Source organism: Battus philenor, unplaced genomic scaffold, assembly GCF_028537555.1.
Source record: "Battus philenor isolate CCGP_79_NKW_IND1 unplaced genomic scaffold, ilBatPhil1.0.hap1 SCAF_3, whole genome shotgun sequence".
Lineage (NCBI taxonomy): Eukaryota > Metazoa > Arthropoda > Insecta > Lepidoptera > Papilionidae > Battus > Battus philenor.
The window spans coordinates 1052718-1073187 of NW_027181693.1; the positions used below are offsets into that span (position 1 = coordinate 1052718).

General features: G+C 35.4%; 1 protein-coding gene, 1 non-coding gene and 1 pseudogene across 2 annotated transcripts; 1 reads left to right on the plus strand and 2 right to left on the minus strand.

The window, feature by feature from the left end:
• Positions 1 to 402: 402 nt before the first annotated feature.
• Positions 403 to 18327, minus strand: LOC137926867 (dynein assembly factor with WD repeat domains 1). Its single transcript, XM_068770594.1, has 9 exons — positions 18215 to 18327; positions 16679 to 16888; positions 15386 to 15508; positions 11036 to 11217; positions 6657 to 6789; positions 5329 to 5488; positions 3534 to 3671; positions 1529 to 1621; positions 403 to 507 (listed from the first exon to the last, which is right to left on the minus strand). The coding sequence occupies exons 1-9, from the start codon at positions 18325 to 18327 to the stop codon at positions 403 to 405; spliced, it is 1257 nt and encodes a 418-aa protein (XP_068626695.1).
• TRNAS-CGA (transfer RNA serine (anticodon CGA)) lies at positions 1845 to 1926 on the plus strand. The gene has a single exon. It is a non-coding gene; the product is annotated as a tRNA-Ser (tRNA).
• LOC137927103 (uncharacterized) lies at positions 8321 to 9771 on the minus strand (annotated as a pseudogene).
• Positions 18328 to 20470: the final 2143 nt, after the last annotated feature.

A 20470-nucleotide genomic window follows, 5' to 3' on the forward strand; every position in this document is an offset into this window, starting at 1 on the left:
TATTCCCTGTTGTCGTGATGCTCACTTTTTAAAACGGGAACTGCTTATATGTTACGATTTCTGTAAATAGTTCCAATGGTTACCGTAAGTTTGTTTAAAAAAAAAAACTAATCTAATATTTAAAACTCCTAAATGAAATATTTAAAAAAAATATACAAAAACGTGTGCTCTATGACTAGCTAATAATTATATACTCTATGGTTGATGACAACAATGTACTATTACCCGTTCACAGAGTACAAATATTTTTTTAAGAATTCAACGTTTTTCAGGCACCTATGGCATAATGATGGTGCCTCGAGAAAATTCTCATGTACAAATAAACACAGTTCAAAAATTATAAAACTAAACTTTATAATATATGGTCGCAATTTTCTACGCCCCTGATTTCCACCAGTCGAGTCATCTCCAAATCCTGCAGGTGTTGTCCTTGGATGCAGTCACAATGGTATCTCCAGAATAAGAGAAAGCGCAGGAGAATATTTCGCATTGGTGTCCTGATAACACCTGGAAAAAGGAATATTATTTTTAGACAACAGATGTAGTAACAGATGAAGTACAGCACAGCAGTAGTGGTCAGGTTACTAAGAAAATAACTTAAGTTTTTGATTTGAAAAGACAATATCACCATAATTTAAGCTGTCGTCCACAGCTGGACATACAGATGTCCAATAGAAAGGTGGAAAGCAGCCAGAATGTATCGTCTTCCCATGACCTAAAAAAACCTGTGCCCACAATCTCTTTTCATTGATGTTCCTTTAATATAAAGTTTACACAGTATAGTGTTTGTTTATAACAGGTGGCGCAAAAGTAATGTCATAATTTGAACGCGCTGTAATTTTATATACAAATATACATACATACTATATTGTTTATAGATATAATTCTCTATATATTTACAACATTAATATCAAAGAACAATAACATTTAGTGCTTTTTGTGAAAATTAAGATGCGTTCACATTATAACATTACTTTTGCGCCACATGTTAGGTTTAAAAACTTATGGACTGAATGTATAGCATTTGTCAGCAAAAACCTTTAAAGATTTCACATCTATTTCATCATATATTAAGTGATCACTCTCAAATATGTTATATTAATTAATATTTTTTATTAGGCTGTCACTGGTCAATAAGTTTTGGAAGTATATAGTCAGCAGGTACAGATAATAAACAATATTTGTTTTAAGTATTATGTATGTGTATTTTCAATACGCTTTTATCTATTTAATATTACTAAAATCATTATTTATTGTATATAGCGTGTAGAAAACATTGATAATAATTCACCACTTTAAAACATATATATATATATATATATATATATATATATATATATATATATATATATATATATATATATACTTGTCAAATATAGATGACGACTTCCAGTAATATTTAACGGAATCAGGCGTTACCATGCGGAAGTTCATCCTAATTAAGAAAAGGACCAATATTTATGTGCGGAAATGGCTAAATATTGGTCCTTTTCCGACTTTCAGTAATTTCTTTTGAATTCCTACTCACCTGTAAACAGTTCCCTGTATTGGAGTTCCAGATCCTGGCGGTTTTGTCAGCGGAGGCGGTCAGCAAGCAGCCTCCAGCAGGGCTGAAGCATACCTGGGGAGCCAGGACTTTGTAATTCTGGTGTAACCTATCAAAATTATCCAATAGACCAGTTTAACAGCCTTCTAGAAATATCTCATTAGTGTTTAGATTTATGCTCTGAATAAAACGTTCTATGAGGTAGTTTTCTGACATTAATGATAAATAAATACTTAATATAATCTTAAGCAAAAATTTATCATTGAAAGCTATTCAAATTTTTATTATATGTTTATAAGCAGTCGTGGCCGAGTGGTTAAGGCGTCTGACTCGAAATCAGATTCCCTCTGGGAGCGTAGGTTCGAATCCTACCGGCTGCGATGTTTTTTACGACAACATTGTTTTTATCTTTTAATTAGGGTTTATTCTAATTCAAACATTTTATAATACACTACCGTGCAATGTCACTGAATAACCTTGTAATAAAGTTAAGAAAGTGTAAAGAGTAACTACACACACATACACACACATATATATATATACTTACACCTTTACCTTTTTACATATATACTTATACTTATTATGATTAGCTAACATGCAACTAATATAATATCTGTCGTAAAAATGTGGAATTTTATTTAGCATCATTGAATATAAGTGTAAGGGAATTCTAGTCGAAACTGGAAGGTCCGGTCTTAGCAATTTTACCATCATAATGCTGCCCTAACAAGGTAAGATACTGCAAATATAACCAGTATTACATATATTTTAAAGCCTCATTTAGTCGGTTTGCCTAGGTTGTATGTGATAAATAAAATTCGACCTTTGAATTTCACAACAGATTTGTCGACACAAATTTCTTCGCTGTGTGTAAAATGATCAGTCTTAAATTTATATTATTGAGATAAGCAATGAGGAGCTTTACGTCTTCTTTTGTTGTTATCTCGTGCCATATGTGCATGTATATTCCAAAATAAATTGGAAAATGTGATCTCTTGTAGAAGTGTTACCAATAAATGTAATGTGGCTTATTACGTACATTGACCAATATTCTTTCAGATTTGCTAAGTTGTATTATCCTTATATTTACAATCTTCGTAATAAACGCCCAAAATTAATTCTTTGTTACTTTGTACCGAGTTTACACTCATCGAGGAATGTTTCAATTATCTCTGTTATGGCAAACCTTTCCCAGAACCAATAGTGTGACCCTGTTTGGAGATAACAAAATCTTACATAAACACCAAGTGTCGCCTCTCACTTGCGTTAAGGGATATATATATATACATATAACATATATATATATATATTTATATCTTCTAATATATAAAATTTCCATGTCACAATATTAGTTACCGTACTCCTCCGAAACGGCTTGACCGATTATTACCAAATTTTATATGCGTATTCAGTAGGTCTAAGAATCGGTTACTATCTATTTTCTATACCCCTAAGTGATAAGGGTTGTTCACCCTTAAAACTTTTTTAAAAAAATTTTGTCGAGATTTTTGGTTTTTTGTTTTTTATAGTGTGGCATTAAAAATACATATAACCACATAAAAACACATATAACCCTAAATTTTCACCCCTCTACGATCAAACCTTTAATTTTTTTGTAAAACAACGTTTACGGGATCAGCTAGTATATATATATATATATATATATATATATATATATATATATATATATATATATGTATATATATATATATGTATATATATATATATATATATATATATATAAGGTTATTAACAAAAAGACCTGTTAGTGTGTATTTAAACGGTATGGTACAACATAAAGTATTACAATGAAAATATAATCACTTAATTTCTAATCTCTTTCAGTGTAAAAACTGAAATGTTAAACTTAATTATGCCAGTAATAATCATAAAGTCTTTATTTATCAACTTACAAAGTATTTTTGTTTAAAATTAACTATAATACGCGTCACTCGATGTATATATATCATAATAAAAATTCAGAGACCTTGGAGACTTCTTCGCGGTGTCCTTTCATGGCTGCCAGCTGTTGGCAATTGGCACGCGCTTCATAGACACGCGCGGTGCCTTCGCTGCTGGCTGTTGCCAACCGGCGGCCAGCCCAGTCGAAACATACGTCCAGAACCTGCTTAACTTTACTATTAGATACTACTGTTCTATGCTACCATATTTCAAGAAGTAGCAAATTTATATACCTTGAGATAAATACATTTTGCTCAAATATATATAATATTTGTAGAGCGTAAGAAAGGGGCCAATATTTAGCCACTTCCGCACATGCAGACACACACAGAGTACTCTGTGTTTGGCACTAATCGATGTAACATAACTCCTGAAGATGCCCCGTGGAGGGGTGAAACACTCAACACGTGTAATTTGGCGGTGGCGGTTGTGTGATTCGCATTGTTTGCCGCATACGCATTTATCAGCAGGCTGGCTGGCGGTGCACTTTGTTGCACGACTACCACTGCATGTGCGGAAGTGGCTAAATATTGGTCCTTTTCTTATTTAATATGGACTTCCGCGAGGTAACGCCTGATTCCATTAAATATGTAGAGCGTGTCATTGCTTCTTATAGAATCTTTTATAGAATCCACCAAACTGAATGTTTTTTTTTGTGTTACTTTTTACAGTATCTGGCGATAAATATTGCACATCGAACTTTGGAAAGAGACAATCGGATAATTTTGGTTTCATAGATCTATATCTCTGTCGCACGACTGACAAGACATCACATAGGTGTCTCTTTCCAAAGGTCGATGTGCAATATTTACCGCCGGGTGCTGTACGTATTTTTGCTTTGGTTGAAATCACGTGGGCGCTTATTGTGTTAATAATTATTAAACTCGCTTCAGCTGAATAAGCTCATTACACACAATCGCTTTTCTGTAAGCTGCTTACGTGTGTTCACTTCTTTATAAAAACTTCAACTATCCTCTTATACATACAGGATGATTGATTATGGTGTAAAAGTTTTAAAGGAATAACAACTCAATTGTCAGCATAAAGTTTTAATGTTTTTACACCTATTTTCAATCATTCTGTATGTTGTGACTCTGAAATATATATTTTTTCTAATAGAATGCGATACGAGATTAACTTCTGATACTACAAGGTCTACAGAAACAGGTGATCAGACAGACAGTACAAGGCATTAAAGGCCTGGGACACATTGTAAGCTATAATTAATTCGAATATATAGCAATCCGATTTATGAAAACGATTTTGAATTTGTACTTTCATACATAAAATTGAAAAAGCTTTTGCAAAACTCAATGGTTTCATAGATTATAAATATAGTTTTTTTATTTAATGGAATCAGGCGTTACCTTGCGGAAGTCCATCCTAAGTAAGAAAACCGGTCACATGATTCGTGACAAGAATGGGAAATGGAGCAACGCCATAACAGAATGGTACCCGAGAGACGGAAATAGAAATCGAGGAAGACAAAAAATAAGATGGGAAGATGATTTAAAACTGACTGCGGCTGTAAAATGGAGAAGGGTTGCAAACGACAGAAGTCAATGGAAGTTTTTGGAGGAGGCCTATGCCAACAGGCACACTGAAATTAGAGACATACTTTAAAAATAAATTTAGTTTTAAAATGTGTAGCAATAGATTATTTTGTAAATACTAATTTCGGAATAAAGGGCTTTATTATTATTATTATTATTCTTCGCAGTGGGTGTCTATACAGAAACGACGATAGAACTAAAGAGTCGCAGCTTCACATAAAACAAGTCTTATATGGTTCGCGAGCTCTGCTAGAGTAAACAAATAACCTCTCCTGAATCTTCTGTGACAGTCGCTATGCAGGCGCGTTCCCGGACGTCCCAGAGCCTGGCGCTGCCGTCCAAAGACGCAGAGCCCAGGAGCGTGCTGTCCCAGTTGAGCTGCACGCTAGATATCTCCGCCGAGTGACCAGCCAGCACAGCTACTCGTCTTAAACATTAAAAAATCACATGTAGACACGTCTTTACTGTGGAGACATCTTTTGCAAAGGTAACATAGGGTAAGCGATTTAAAAAATTATCAAAACATTTTAGTCATTTGATCCATAGTACATCCATTGCTGAATGAAGAACTTCCCCCTAGATTTCCATGTATGCATTCAGCGTCTTCCGGCGGCTTTAAGGTCCTCTGAAAACCTTGTGGGCAGAGGTCATACGTTGCGCTTGAAGGTTCGTTGTCGCCACTCTGAAACCTTAAGGTTTCTGCGGCCATCTGCCACCTTAATTTATCAATCCACTAGTATATGATTCTTCTCATTTCTGATAGAATCTCGCAGAGACATATCGAGTCCTATCAATGGCCTGATGAGTGACTATGTCAAGCTCAGAGTGGGAGAGAAAGTAGCGAAAATATGGTGGTTTACTACTTCGATGTAAGGACGTGTTCACAAGATGACGGTAAAGACGCGTGCGCTGCGGTTCCTCGAAAGAAAACCTCCGTGAAGGCTTTCACTTGTACCATCGCCAACACGGAAACTCCAAGTTACTGAAGCATGCTTCTCTAACGCGGCTTCTGTGTACTCAACGAGATGCACACCTGGATTGATTGATTTTCGTGATCATTGATAGAATTAGTTTAATATAAATTCTTAATTGTATTAATATATCCTAAACCATTGCTTCACGTGTAACCTGTTATAAGAAGTAAATGGAATAAAAAATACAGTCCGAAACGAAATGAAACATTGTGGTGTGAAATTAATATTGCTGTTCTTTACGGAATGCTTTCACGGAATGGTTATTGACAAAATAGCATGGCTATTTATACACCTGTAGGAATATTATCATTAAAGGTTCCCACATTCGCGAAGCACACGAATGGCACGCATGGCATTTGTCAACGCGGTATCTTAGTCCACCATAGTAGTATTACTTTACATACATACTTTACACACATAGCAATACTTTACACTATAGGAATAATACTATAGGTGTTACTCCACGCTCTTGGCGCAAGGCGTATGTTAAATGACCAATCATTAAATATTTTTAATGAAATAAAGTGGAAGCGCCTGTGAGTTAAAACGAGCAAAATTTCAATAATGTATTTTATCGTCTATAGATATAAGTAGGAGTGATTATTTTAATATTTGTCTTACTCCTTCATCCTGGTATCCCACATGGAGATGGTGGCATCGAACGAACCGGTAATGAGTCTCTGTCCATCGTTGGGATCGAACTGAAGTGCAATGACCTCTGCGGTGTGACCGTGGTACGTATGGATTTCAGCGCCTGAAAGTAATAAAAGAAAAAATTATAATCTTGAGTGCTTTTGAATTTGGAATGCAAAAGGCGTATTGCAAGGTAGTCCAAGCCAAGGAACCTTCAATGACTTTTGTGCGTAGTCACTCATTCCAGAATCTTCTTTAGTTAGCTAAGAGTCTGAAGGGTCCCCAATTACTGAAAGTTTTCCAGGGAACAGAGAGTTTTTAGCAGAATTATTGTTATGTTACATAATAATACATCTCGGAAATGAAATTATTGTGTATTTTGTAGGCTTTTCTCGGAACACGCTTGGTACATACATAGCTTCATTTTAATTTAAAGGATGGACTTCTTTATTGCACAAGTCGTAGATTACTAAAAGTGGAATATAAGTGAATATTAATAAAAACACACAGACGAGCAGTGGTAGTCCAGCGGTAGAGGACTGAGGCTTGCGGTCGCAAGTCGCAGCTTCAACTCCCGGGATGCAATCTTATATAATTCACGCTTTATTATACAGGATTTCCACTGCTGACGAATAAGTTTCCAGAGGATCGGCAGCAGCGTTCTCTGCGTACCATAATACCACACTGCTTTCTTCAAACCGCCTGCCAAGCGTGGCAATTGTGGTAAATCCTCCGTTGGTATCTTTGAGAGAGGCCTTGAAGTCGGCTAGGTATAGGTCTTCTCCAAAGATAGTCACTATGGCCAGTCTTCCGCTGCCCACACCCACTATGTGACTTTCCACTATCTTGATATCGACGCTAGAAATCAAACACGTAGTAACCCGCAAAACCGAAATTGTTCACCAGAGCAAAAATACTTTTTTAAAATTAAAAAAAAAATCATATCTCCCCAATTTATAGACGTAGAATTGCCATTTTTAGACACCAAAGTTGTAATTTTAAGCTTAATTAATCCCATTCAGCGGCATTATATTTAAGTTATTGTAACACAATATTTTGCGGGTTACTACATTTGAAAAGTATTTTTACAAGCCGTTAATATGTAGTAAGTGAAATCGGTATATGTATAGAACTATGCTAAACGCACTTTTTTACGGAAAGCGAAAATGTAGTAAACTATACTACTTTAAGTAACGTTACCTGAAACAATGTTATAACAATAAAATATCAATGAATATTCTGTCATTAGTACGTTGTAAATAGCATTTTTTGTCATTACCCTGAAAACGTGATTGCATTAAATGGAAATTTTTTGAACTGGGTATGTACAACATAATGCTGTAAGAGTCAATGAAAAAAAAAATAAGTCTATTTTAAAAATGTTTCAAAATAAAAACATCATCTTGAAAATAATTTGTACTAAAAATTTATTTAATTTTTAACCTAAGTCAATCACAGTTTGATTAGTTAACATTCACAACAATTTTTGGCAAGTAGACATACTTAATTAATAAACTTGAAATAGAAGTTAATCATTAAGATTCGTTTTAGAAACTGTTATTACAACAATAAAATGTTTAAGTATCAATCAAAGTATTTTTAAGTATAATTCAGTTTAGGATGAGCTTAACAATAAAGTCAAAACAATTCGTTTAACAGTCTTCAACATCAGTCAGGTCTAAATATTCTTTTGCGAATCTTTTCGGAATCACTAGTTTATCGACTAATTTTTTCTAATCTAAATATTTTTTTTTGAGAAATTGGTAACTTTGAAGGGTATAACTTCTGTTTCGGGATTGCATTCAAGGCACTGAGTATGACTTCATTGACTTCTGCATCCGGCAACATTGAGTTTTTCACGAACATTTTCTCGGGTTGTTTCTTCCGGAACGTAACAATGGATATTTTAGAATGTTCTGAGATTTTTTGAACGTATGTTCTACAATATTTTCAAATCCTGAGAAATCCTCTCCGTTTAGAACATTCACAACGTAAGGCTGGGGATTTTTCCGAGCAAATTGAACTATTGTAGGCCACTGTGATGGTGCCCAGACAATAGAATTTTCACAGAAAATTTTATCGTAGCATGCATGCTATCGACTGGCATGTACGTGTGCCCAGGGATTAAGTAATTTATCTGAATAATGTCAATATTATCAGAAATAGATAATGCATAACGCAACATTGCCAGAATAGTTTTGTTTTTATTCTGTCCAAAAGCCGAGTCACAGTACAATATTATCTGTTTTACATTGCCACGTTTGTCAACGTTTTTGATGTACTCGAGCAAACATGTGGCAATTTCGTTTGCACCTCTTTTGGCATCCGCTTCAGTCCACAAATTACAAATACCTAGCTGTGTGTTGCTTTCGTATATTGTGAAGTTATACACAGCTATTTTACGACTATAACAGAGAGTCATGCTCTCTCCGTAAGGAGTGTTTAAAACCTTTGGAAGGTCAAAGCTAGCACATACGGTTCCTTTATCTATATTATTTAGCTTCTGATGAAATATGAATCTTTTATAAGATTTTTCTTTTTCACTTTCATGTTTCTTTAACTTTTCCATCTCTTCTTGAGTTTTAACATCAAAATTTTTGCTTGAAACGCACAATGCACATTTGTCTTTTTTAGGGACGTGGAACCCTATGTTGAATGTTTTCTTGAACCATCATGAAAATACTTTAAATGACATGAGCTTCTCGCTCGCATTGTGATTTTGGTAAATATGATACAGTTTGGACACATTTTTGAATTCTTCTGGAAGATAGAGCTTTGTATAATCTCTGCGGCAGTAATGCGATGGCAAAAGAGGTAGATCGAGTATAAATTGTTTTGCGTTTTGAATTACATCGTCAGATGTTCTGTTATGACCTCCAGCACTTCCTCGTCCATCTTCTTTTGCAAATCCGTCAACCATCATGTCCAAAGTATACAGCATGAACCTCTGCGTGACGTCTAACGTGGCAATCAAAAACTTTTGGCATACTTTTCGTCTACCTTCGCCTTCGTTTATATAGTATTCATATGATTGATATCTGTTCGACACAGCAGTTTTACTCGGGCATTTGATTGGTTTTCTAATAGCACACTGAACTATCCAATCTCTTCTTCTTTGGGAACTATTCAAAGCCCAAAAATGGTTAAAAATATTAAGACGTCAATCCTCAGGAACGTTGCCACAGTTGTTTCCACACTGAGTTCTAACACAGGGATTCGGTTTCATACATTTACTTTCAATTATTTCTCTCTTCGTATTAATATATGATTTTCCTTTCTTTTTCTTTTCATGGCTTTCTTTTTTTTTATTTCAGCCTTAGATTTTCTTTTTTCCACAGGCAGTTGGTGACTTTTTTACAGTCTTTTGACTTTTCTTCTGTTTCTTTTTCAGATTCTTCTTTTTCTGCTTACCTAAAAAAATTTTGCATTTAGTACAATATTTCATGAAATTCAATTGTTTAATCCTATTCAAATAATAATCCTATTCAAATAATTATTAATTAATAATTGTACCTACCTCGTTCTGATTCGTTTTGTTCAGAATCACTTGAAGACAACGCTTCTTTTTCACTCAATTCCAGACTTGATTCTTCTGAAGGAAAAGCGTTATTCAGCAAAACAGTATCAGGGTCATCTTCGACAAAATCTAGGTAAGATTTATGAAAACATAGTTTTCTTTTTGATCGTCTAACAATCTTTTTGTTAAATTTCTCTTCTTCAGATTTTGCAAGATCTGTGTCAGAGACAGGTCTTATATCATCACTAGTGTCTACAAATATAGCACCTTGCGTTTTAATATCGTTTATTTTTTTCTTTATCATAAATTTATTACCAGTGCTTATATTTTCTTTTTCTTCAAATACCTTTTCATCATTTTTTTGTTTTTTTCTTTCTAATTCAGATTCCAATATTTCATCACTGTCGATTCCAGAGTTACGTTCTATTGTTACTTCTATGTTATACGTTTCACAATTTGCCCAATTAGGACTATCGCATTCAGTTGTCGCTCTTAAACAATTATCTTCAGAAAGCACGCCTTGAAAGGGGCTCTCTTTTTGTGATAATTTATCATATTATGAATATATATTTAATATGTATATGGTATAGCATAAATATAGTATACCAATACCTCGCTATGCGTCGTTTACCAATTTATTTATTGGCAGAGTTATATAATTTTTGTTTTTTAAATGTTGACTTTGTTCAAATTTCTTTTTAAAAAATAGTATTTTCGTAACCCTGGAACCTATCTTCGATCATTACATGGTTTGCCTTAGAAAATCTTAATTCCCTTTGCGGCGTTTCAATTTGCATCGTGTTTTTTTGGAACGTAACCACGACGCAAAGTGAGATATTGGTGTAATAACCTGTAACAGTGTCGTAGAGCTTGGCAGTCCTGTCCATGGAGGCGGTGGCCACGTGGTGACTGTCTGGTGCGAACTTCGCCGCCACCACCTCTCCGGCGTGACCCCACAGCGTCGCCAGGCAATGACCATCAGCTCGCCACACGCGCGCCGACTTGTCGAACGATCCCGTCACCACCATATTACTGAGAACAACAAGCTATTTTATTTTTCATTCATTTATCAGCAAAAAGCTATATGCTTCCATACTGTAGGAGCTACATTATCTCATCGTATACGGCGAATCAAAAAGGAGAATCCCATCTATTGTTCTATTGTCTCTGATGATGTTAATGCTGTTAGCCCTAAGGCTTTTACAGCTTCATCGGTACTGACTTCACGGAGCGGAAGGGTCCGTGAACTAGATAGGGGAATCCCACAGAAATATAATCTTTTGTATACATCGTGCGAAAGAGAGCGCTATATAGTACTCCTCGACTTGTGATTGCCTAACGATTTCTCTTGAACATTGTTTTGATAGTTTTAAATCGGTATTAATATTGGCTAAGCTTGATGAATATACACACTTCTACTTCGGACTTCGTTTTGTTATAACCTCTAAAACCTTCCGGCCTTAGTAAGAATCCCACAAAACCTTCTGAAATATGTTACATTAATTTATTTATTGGAATGCAATGGGCCAAAACCTTCAGGCTGTATAGTCTGTAGGGACAGATAGTAAACAATAAATGGATTTTAAATGTAGTAATTCCAATTTTGAAAATATTTTACTATACTATACTTCTTCTTTTCAGCTGTTCTGGTCTATGGATGCTCACTGGAAGGCCATAGACCTCCCCCAAAGGCCGCCACGATTACTGATTCTGTGCTGACTACATCAAGAGATTTACTGCGACCTTTATTATATCTTCGGTCTACCTAGTGGAGCATACCCATACCGCGTCTACCTGGTGTCCACTTGAGAACCTGTCGGATCTAATGAGCACGAACTATGTGCCCTTCCTACTATCACTTCAAAAGAGCATCTCCTCATTTCCGATTCGATCTCTCAGTGAAACTCCGAGCAAAGCCTTCTTTGTTGCTTTCTTAGTGACCGATCCGTATGTCATCACCGGCAACACACATTGGTCAAAGATCTTCGCCTTTAGACATTGCGGTATTTTGGACGAGAAGAGGTTTCGGAATTTCTCGAACCTTCATTACTATATTACCATAACATTATTCATTGTTTCTGTTACTATTGATTTTTTGATTAATTCACACATTTATAGTTTTTATACTATTTACCAATCATCCTGTATACAGTAATATGTCTCAAATATGTTACATAAAGGTCATAAATATTGCACATCGACCTTTGGAAAGAGACAATCGGCTAATTTAGGCTTTGTAGAGCGTTATCTCTGTCGCACGAAATACAACGACTGACAAAACGTCGCATAGGTGGTGTGGGACAGAGATAACGCTCTGCAAAGCCTAAATTAGTCGATTGTCTCTTTCTAAAGGTCGATGTGCAATATTTATCGCCAGGTACTGTACATTACTTCAATTTTCCATTGGAACAGGATAGGTGAATAACTTTTTAAACTACAATGCCATCATGTACACAGATAAGATATTGCGTAGTTTTACAGAACTTTCTAGAATAAAAAGACAGTTCTATTGTCGATTGAGATATTAAAAAAGAAAAAGGAAGTGATAATGACGTGGATTCTATTTTTGGACACGGTGTGATAAGTGTCCGTTGAGATACTTAAAAAGTGACGCAATGGCGGTCATACTTTCACTTTCACGTTTACGTGAACGTGACCTCACTACGTAAATCGAAATTACGTTAATAAATATTTTATCCTTATATTCTTACGTCTTAAGTAAGAAAAGGACCAATATTTATCCACTTCCGCAACATTGCACGACTACCACTGCATTTGTGGAAGTGGCTAAATATTGGTCCTTTTCTAAGGATGGACTTCCGCAAAGTGACGCTTGATTCCATTAAATATTCTTACGTCTTATGTGACTAATCCACATTCTACTTGATTCAATACAGAGAAATTGGTTATTAGTGTAAAATTATTGAAGAGTTGAACGTGTAGTTTGTTTTCTTTCAATTATTGTATTGTTACAAAGTACGAGCTACAGAACCCTCTAAATAATAAACACTGAACCCTAGGATCAAGAACACGCACGACCTTGAAGTTATAAATACTTTTTGTGTACAATTCTCGAAAATTCTAACCGACTACTATCTCGAACTTACTAGAACATTATCCGTAGTAAATATAAATAAGTGTACTCCCCATGTCGACAGATAGATGTCGTTTTTCGAGTTATAAGATTAAGATCTTCGATCAGCGATTCAAAGTGACTATTTGGCAAGTTATTTGGACAGTGATATCTTGAGCGATTTGGAAGCGAAGTTTGGACTAGGCGAAAGTATACTTTGTTAAAGTAGGGTGACCATCTGATTTGTGAATAAAGGACTCCTTGTGAACAAGTGGTGTTTCATTTCGAGTCAGAACCCACAGTACGGAAATGTATACTAGACACTATCCAAAAATCAGTGGTTTCTGAACAAATTAATATTGTAATGATAATAAAGTAAGAAAAAGTGTTTTTGAAAATTACAATAAATTATTGTACTGTCCTTGCAGACTTTGTATTACTAGAAGTTATTGACTTGTCGAATTTTAATAGAAAAAGTAAATTAATGTAACATATTTCACACGATACAGGTTGATTATAAATAGGTACAACTGACATATGAGCTATACTTTCACTTATTTACAGCTTATACATATAAACAATAACTTTATAACAACGTGGTTTTTACTGTGCGCATAACTGTGTGGTATTTAACATGTTTTATGTTATATTAGTTAAATTATTTTTTAGGTATCCTTATTCTTTCTAGAAGGAATTTCTGATTGATTCTAATTCATATTTTTGGACAGACATATGTCGCCTGTTCTCCTGTTTTTTTGTTTCGTTTATTTCGAGTAATAAGTTTTTCTATATACTTTTCTTATTTATATATTTATTAACATTTCTCTTCTTTCTTTCTTCTCAATATTTTTCAGGCTTTTTCTTTCTATCATCCATCATAAAATTTTCACTCCATAAGCATTATTGTTATTCAACAATCACCTTTCATCATTTTTCACCAATCCCAAAGTATCACAGATTATTTATCACATCATTGTTTTCTAGTTTTATGTTTGAACTCTTGTATCTTACATTCTATTACATTTTACAACTAATTTATTATTATTCATCTTTTGGTACTTTTTTATCAACTCTTAAATATTTTTATATTCCTTTGGTCTTACCAAACCTTTTATTATTTTTAATAGTTATGATCTAATTCTTATTTCTCTCAATTACTTCTAATATTGTTTCTCTGCAGTACTTTCTGTTCTGTCTGAAATGCATCAGTGTTCAAACCCTATCATGAATGGATAAGGTCCTTATTAAGATTAAACATTTTCAAATAATTTTAATTAAGTAATTTCCTTGCTCATCTTTCGTCCTTCTCAATGTCTTTCATTCTTTCCTCTAATTTCGTTTACAATATCTTTCATTCATTTTCATACATCGCTTCACTTCCTTCGCCTTTTGTGCAGAGTTCTATTAGTTAATTACTATTTATTTATTTTTTATTCCTGTTTAGTTTCTCACTATCTATATTGCACTTCATTTAAATTTATAAAAACATTATTTATTTACGCATCATAAAATACAAATAATTAGTATTGAAATAATGTCTTAATCAGCCAACAGCAGTCACTGTCGTCATATCAGCTGATAGATGCCCAGTGTAAAGCACAGGCTTCATACAAAGATCGCCACGATGAAGGTCATCTGATGCCGCTGCCATCCAGTGATCTTCGGCGGCCTCAACTATGTCGACGGTCTACCTAGATGCCTATCCACTCTGCGTTTACCGGCTGGTGGTCACCGCTCAAGAACTGTTCATCCCAATGATCATCGGTTTCCACCATATTTTACGCCCACTGTCACTTAAAATGAGTGATTCAAGCTACATCGGTGACCTTCTGAGAATCCAGGGACTTCCAGCGATCTTACCTATGTCGTTGATCCACCTAGCTGGGTGCCTATCCACGCCAACAACACACAAAAGATATTAAGGTACAAAGATAATAATACAAAGTATATATTTCTATTTTTTACCTTAAATATTTAATAGAATCAGGCGTTACCTCGCGGAAGTCCATCCTAAGCAAGAAAAGGACCAATATTTAGCCACGATGATGAGCATGTGCGGAAGTGGCTAAATATTGGTCCTTTTCTTGCTTATTTTTTACCTTAAAATAGTTTAGTCGCTTTACTTACCAGACGGGATAGTTGAATTCTACGGAGTAGACAACGTTCTGATGACCGCTTAGAGTCCGGATTTCATTTCCGGTCTCCACGTCCCATATCTTGCAGGTTCTGTCGTAACTTCCTGTGATACATCTGTTGGGAAAATACTCCTTGAATCAGGAAACGACATGAATATGTTCGATAGTTTCTTTGTGGAAACAATGGTTCATTATGCTGATAGACGTTCACTGCAAGGAATATGCCTCTTTCAGAGATCGTCACGATCTGTGCACTTATTGAGTCAGCTTTTATGTTAGCATTTAATTTGACTGCAGATACTCCATGGCTGTGACCAATAATTCGGGCGATCGTAATATTTTGAAATACCTACACAAGGGTTTTAAGACATCATCTGTTATTCTTACTGTAATATATATAAATACATTCAAAAAACTTTTAAGTAAACGGTTTTTTGATATCCATATTGTGGTGGTTGTGAAAAAATATAATATATATCTAGTCCGCCATATTGGAACGGCGTCCATCTTGAATTTTTAATTGTGACATAATCATCGTGTTTTACTAGTGTAGCCCTTTCATTTGATATCCATATTGACCCAGATGACCCAGATATTGAGGGGGTTTAGGAAAAATATGTAATCCTCGATTTTGTATCAGCGGCCATCTTAGATTTATAATGTTATTGATTTTATTATATTGTAGTGTCATCTAAATTAAATGTGTGTACCAAATTTCAGATCAATTTGACAACGGGAAGGTGCTTAAATTTCAATTTCTAATTTTGACCCAAATAAACAAATTCCGTACGGGTCGAACTAAATAAAACCGTTTAAAAATAAATAAAAGTATTTCTTTTAATCAAAATACAAATAGAATCGTCGATCAACTTATAACGTCGCCATTATTATCCCTACAGGAAGTTACCATCGGTTCGGAAAGCAGTTCTGCTGAAAAAGGTCGAGAAAATCAAGAGTCGCTCTTTACAAATATAGTTTTATAAATAGTCCACGACAATAATTAGCTTCCTGAGTGAGCATCATCATTTAATTCCACGCATTAACACCAGTATAGTATTCTTGGATATAATAATTTTCATAAATAGTTTTGCTAACGATTATACGAATTAGTACGAATAACAGTAAGAGACTACTAGTGTAGTCAATCGTATGTCGTAGGAACACGAGATCACTTCGCGTTACTGCCCTTATCGCCTGCAAACTCGTCGGCTATTTAGTGCCCTTTTATCTAAGCTTTCTTCTGTTGAACGCGAGGGGGTCACAAGGACCAAAGGACATAGCTTACCTGGACCCAGCCTTATCAAACGCGACGTTGGTGAGTGGAAGAAGATGAGTGACAAGGGTCTTGTAAATGTAGTAACGTTTCCCTGACGGACCCTCATGCTCGATCCTCTTCTTCAGTGTCTCCACACATTTCTCCAACTGCTCCACCACGTCATCGGTTATCAATGCTTCTTTCTGCTGCAGATCGTTCGCTATTTCCTTTGAATCGGAACTGAAATGATTTGATGAGTATTTATATAATCATTATATATGACATGTCCTCGTAGCTGGATAAATTACTCGTACGAAGTGGCAGTGGAGGTTGGGGCCGAATGGTTCGAGTGGCAACCACGAGCCGGTAGATGTGGCGTAGGTAGGTCCCCTCTAAGTGGACCGACAATGTAATTAGTGAGAGTGATTTAACGGTGGTAGTTGTGTAATTCGCATTGTTTGCCGCATGCGCATTTATCAGCGGGCTAGCGGGCTGGCGGACGGTGCACTTTGTTGCACGACTACCACTGCATGTGCAGGAGTGGCTAAATATTGGTCCTTTTCTTACTAACGTAATTAGTGTCACGGGAAGTCGATGACCACGCAGGACCGGTAATCGTTTCGATGCTTGGGGGAGGTCTTTGTCTTGCAGTGGGCGTCCATCGGTTGAAAGGCAGAAGAAGAAGAAGATGGAAAGTTCTTAGCAACGCTTGGCGGTCCGTTTTCTTTACTCCAAAATCTTAAGGTATGTGATCTGTTCATCGTCACTTCAACTTGTCAACTTGCTTGGCTATCGTCTACTTATGTCTGTATATATCCTCACTCTTAATTAGATCACGAAAAAAAGCTCTCCGCGACTTGTTGAGCAATTGTGACTGTCTTTCTGCGGTATGAAGTGACATACCACGTTTTTTTTACTGTATATCATCACTGGTAATAAACATTGTAGACTTTCTTCTTTAATCACTGAGGGATATTGGTCGAGATATTTCATAGTTATCTAAACCCTGCCCAGCCCGCCTTCTAGAAGTTCTTCCCTCTATCCTCACCTAGTTTTACTATCATCATCAAGTCAACTATAGAACGTTCACTGTTGGGAAAAGGCTCCAGATTTCCAATAAGGTCCGTTGGAAACAATCAGCATCCAGCGTCTTCTAATTTGGCATATACCGTCTTTTCAGCATATACATAGGCCTCCCCCAAAAATGTCTATTGGGAGATATTTATGTTCGCACGCTTGGCAATTGGGACGACGATCGCAATATTATATTATGCGTATTAGGACACTGAACTACCCATCATTTGGAAACTTATGTGTGAGCTGTGGCAACCTATATAATTAATGCACAAAGTGTGAATTATACTAGATTGTACCAAGGGAATAGAACCCGCGATCTATGATCGCAAGTCTGTACTTTTCCGCTGAGCTGTGCACTGATATATCCCACATATACCTAAATCGCCACGCTTGGCAGGCGGGTTGGCGATCGCAGTGCAGTATGGTACGCAGAGGAAGGTGTTAACTTTTGACCTATGTAGATGGTTGTAATTACAAGTGATTACTAACTTAGAATCCAATTCTAGAAGATCGATATCCTTCTTCTTCAGTATCCCCTTTTTCGTGTACTCCAAAGTTATTCCAGGCGGATGATATCTTAAGTGAAACTTTAATAGTTTCATTTTAACTTAACATGATGTGATTAGATCGTAAGAAAATTTGTTTGACGCTGCACTGTCATGGTGGCGGTTGCTATGGGTACCATAACAACGGATGTAACAGATATCTACCATACCCGGCGATAAATGTTACATATCGACCTTTGGAAAGAGACAATCGGCTAATTTCGGCTTCGTAGAGCGTTATCTTTGTCGCACATCTGACAAAACCTTACATAGGTAGTGTGGGTGTAAGTTTAACCACGACTATTTTAACTTTATTAATACAATAACATGTCAAATAAAAAATTAATAGAAATCAGACGTAAATCTAGCCCAATTTTAAGGTAGCAGTTATAATAATATCTATAGAATTCGTTTTTAACCTTTTAAACAATAGATGCATGTGAACGCATCCTTACCTCGTTACTAACAATACAATATCGCTTACCTTTAAATAAGGTTAGTAATTACTGATATCTACAACGGATATAGCTATTTTTTGAAGTATACTATAGAAGAGTTTTTATTTAAATCTGAAATAGTTCATCCGATTGCGAACGATTTCCTTATCGTAAAAAAATCGGCGCAAAACACAAGGAAGTATCTATGACTACACAAAAGATGAACAGATAAAGGTAAAAGAAAAACTGGTCATTGTTGTTTTTATCTTTTTTGAACAGAGTTGTGATAAATATGGCTTACTCATATTTATATTACATACATATATACATATATATATATATATATATACATATATATATATATATACAATCACACATACATACACGCGCAAGCACGTACGCACACACACGCACGCACACACACACAAATATTTTTGAACTATGCAGTTTCGACCGGCGTCCACAGATGGCGCTAGTTTCCTATATTGAGATAAAAGTTTTTAGTGGCCCGCGGCCCGCCCCTACGTGGTAATGAGGCAAGTGATCTCTCTCTTGAAATTATAGCAGTATGTAAAATTGTTATCGTATTTTCAACAATATCGACAGTTCTGTAGGAATCTGACATAATCCTTTCCTTGCCTGACAATTAAATTTCAATTTAAATTCAAAATATCTTTATTCAAGTAGACATTTACATGCGTTTTTAAATCTTCGATTATTAGCACTAATAATAAGCTACTACCGGGATGTTGATCTGTTGAGAAGAGCCTGTATGAAAGTCAACAATTGTTCTTTTAAATGAAAGCTAACAATTTTCATGTGTTCATTTATAACAACATCATGAAATTGAGTTAGTACACGTGGTTACATATATTTTGCTATAATAAGATTTTATTTAAATTTTAGCTTTAAAACTAAGAAAAGGAAGGTTTAAGATACCTCGTGGAACTTTATTATATATGCTTACACTCACAGACAGCTTTGTTAAAATTTTTAAATACGAAATTTAGACGTTACGATTATATTTTTATTTATTATATTTAAAATGTCCGTTACTGTTTTTTATTTAAGATTGTAAATTATGACGAATAAATAATATGTTATTAAAAATGTATTGCGAAGCTAGCAGCGAGCAGTAGAGATATCACACATAGTTATATGTGATGAGTAAAAGATACATTTGATGAATGACTTGCGGATTTAAACTAAGTGATATATACAGAGAAAGGTTGCAAAGTGAAGTGGTCTAGTGTTGGTGCGGTACAGTGAGGATGCCGGGGGGAGGCAAAGCTTCCTCCCGGGATGTCTTGGCATAGTACTGAGGGGCAACTGAGGGTTTGGAGATCTGGCGGCCTCAAAGGTTCTGAAACACCGAGGAGGAACGGGAGAAGGAATCGCATAACGGGGTCCTTCCCCCAGGAGGCAGGGTGTCTGGTGTCCATTCTGAAGATTTTTCTCTCGGTACCTAAATAAGGTGATAGTATATAAATTATTGAATGACGTTTGTGAAATTGACAATAGCGCATTCACGATTTCATAACGCAATTGTGTTTATACGACATCATTGCAAATAGCTGCGTAGTTCCCTATTTAAATGTCCGTTTCTCGAGTTAAAAGTCGTTTTTCTTTTTTAATTCTTCATCAGTCTGAATGTATATATGTATATATATAATAAAGTTCCACAACATATATTAAATCTTCCTTTTCTTAGTTTTAAATCTTACATACAAGAGTTTTTAGTTAATCGAAATGTGTAGAATTTG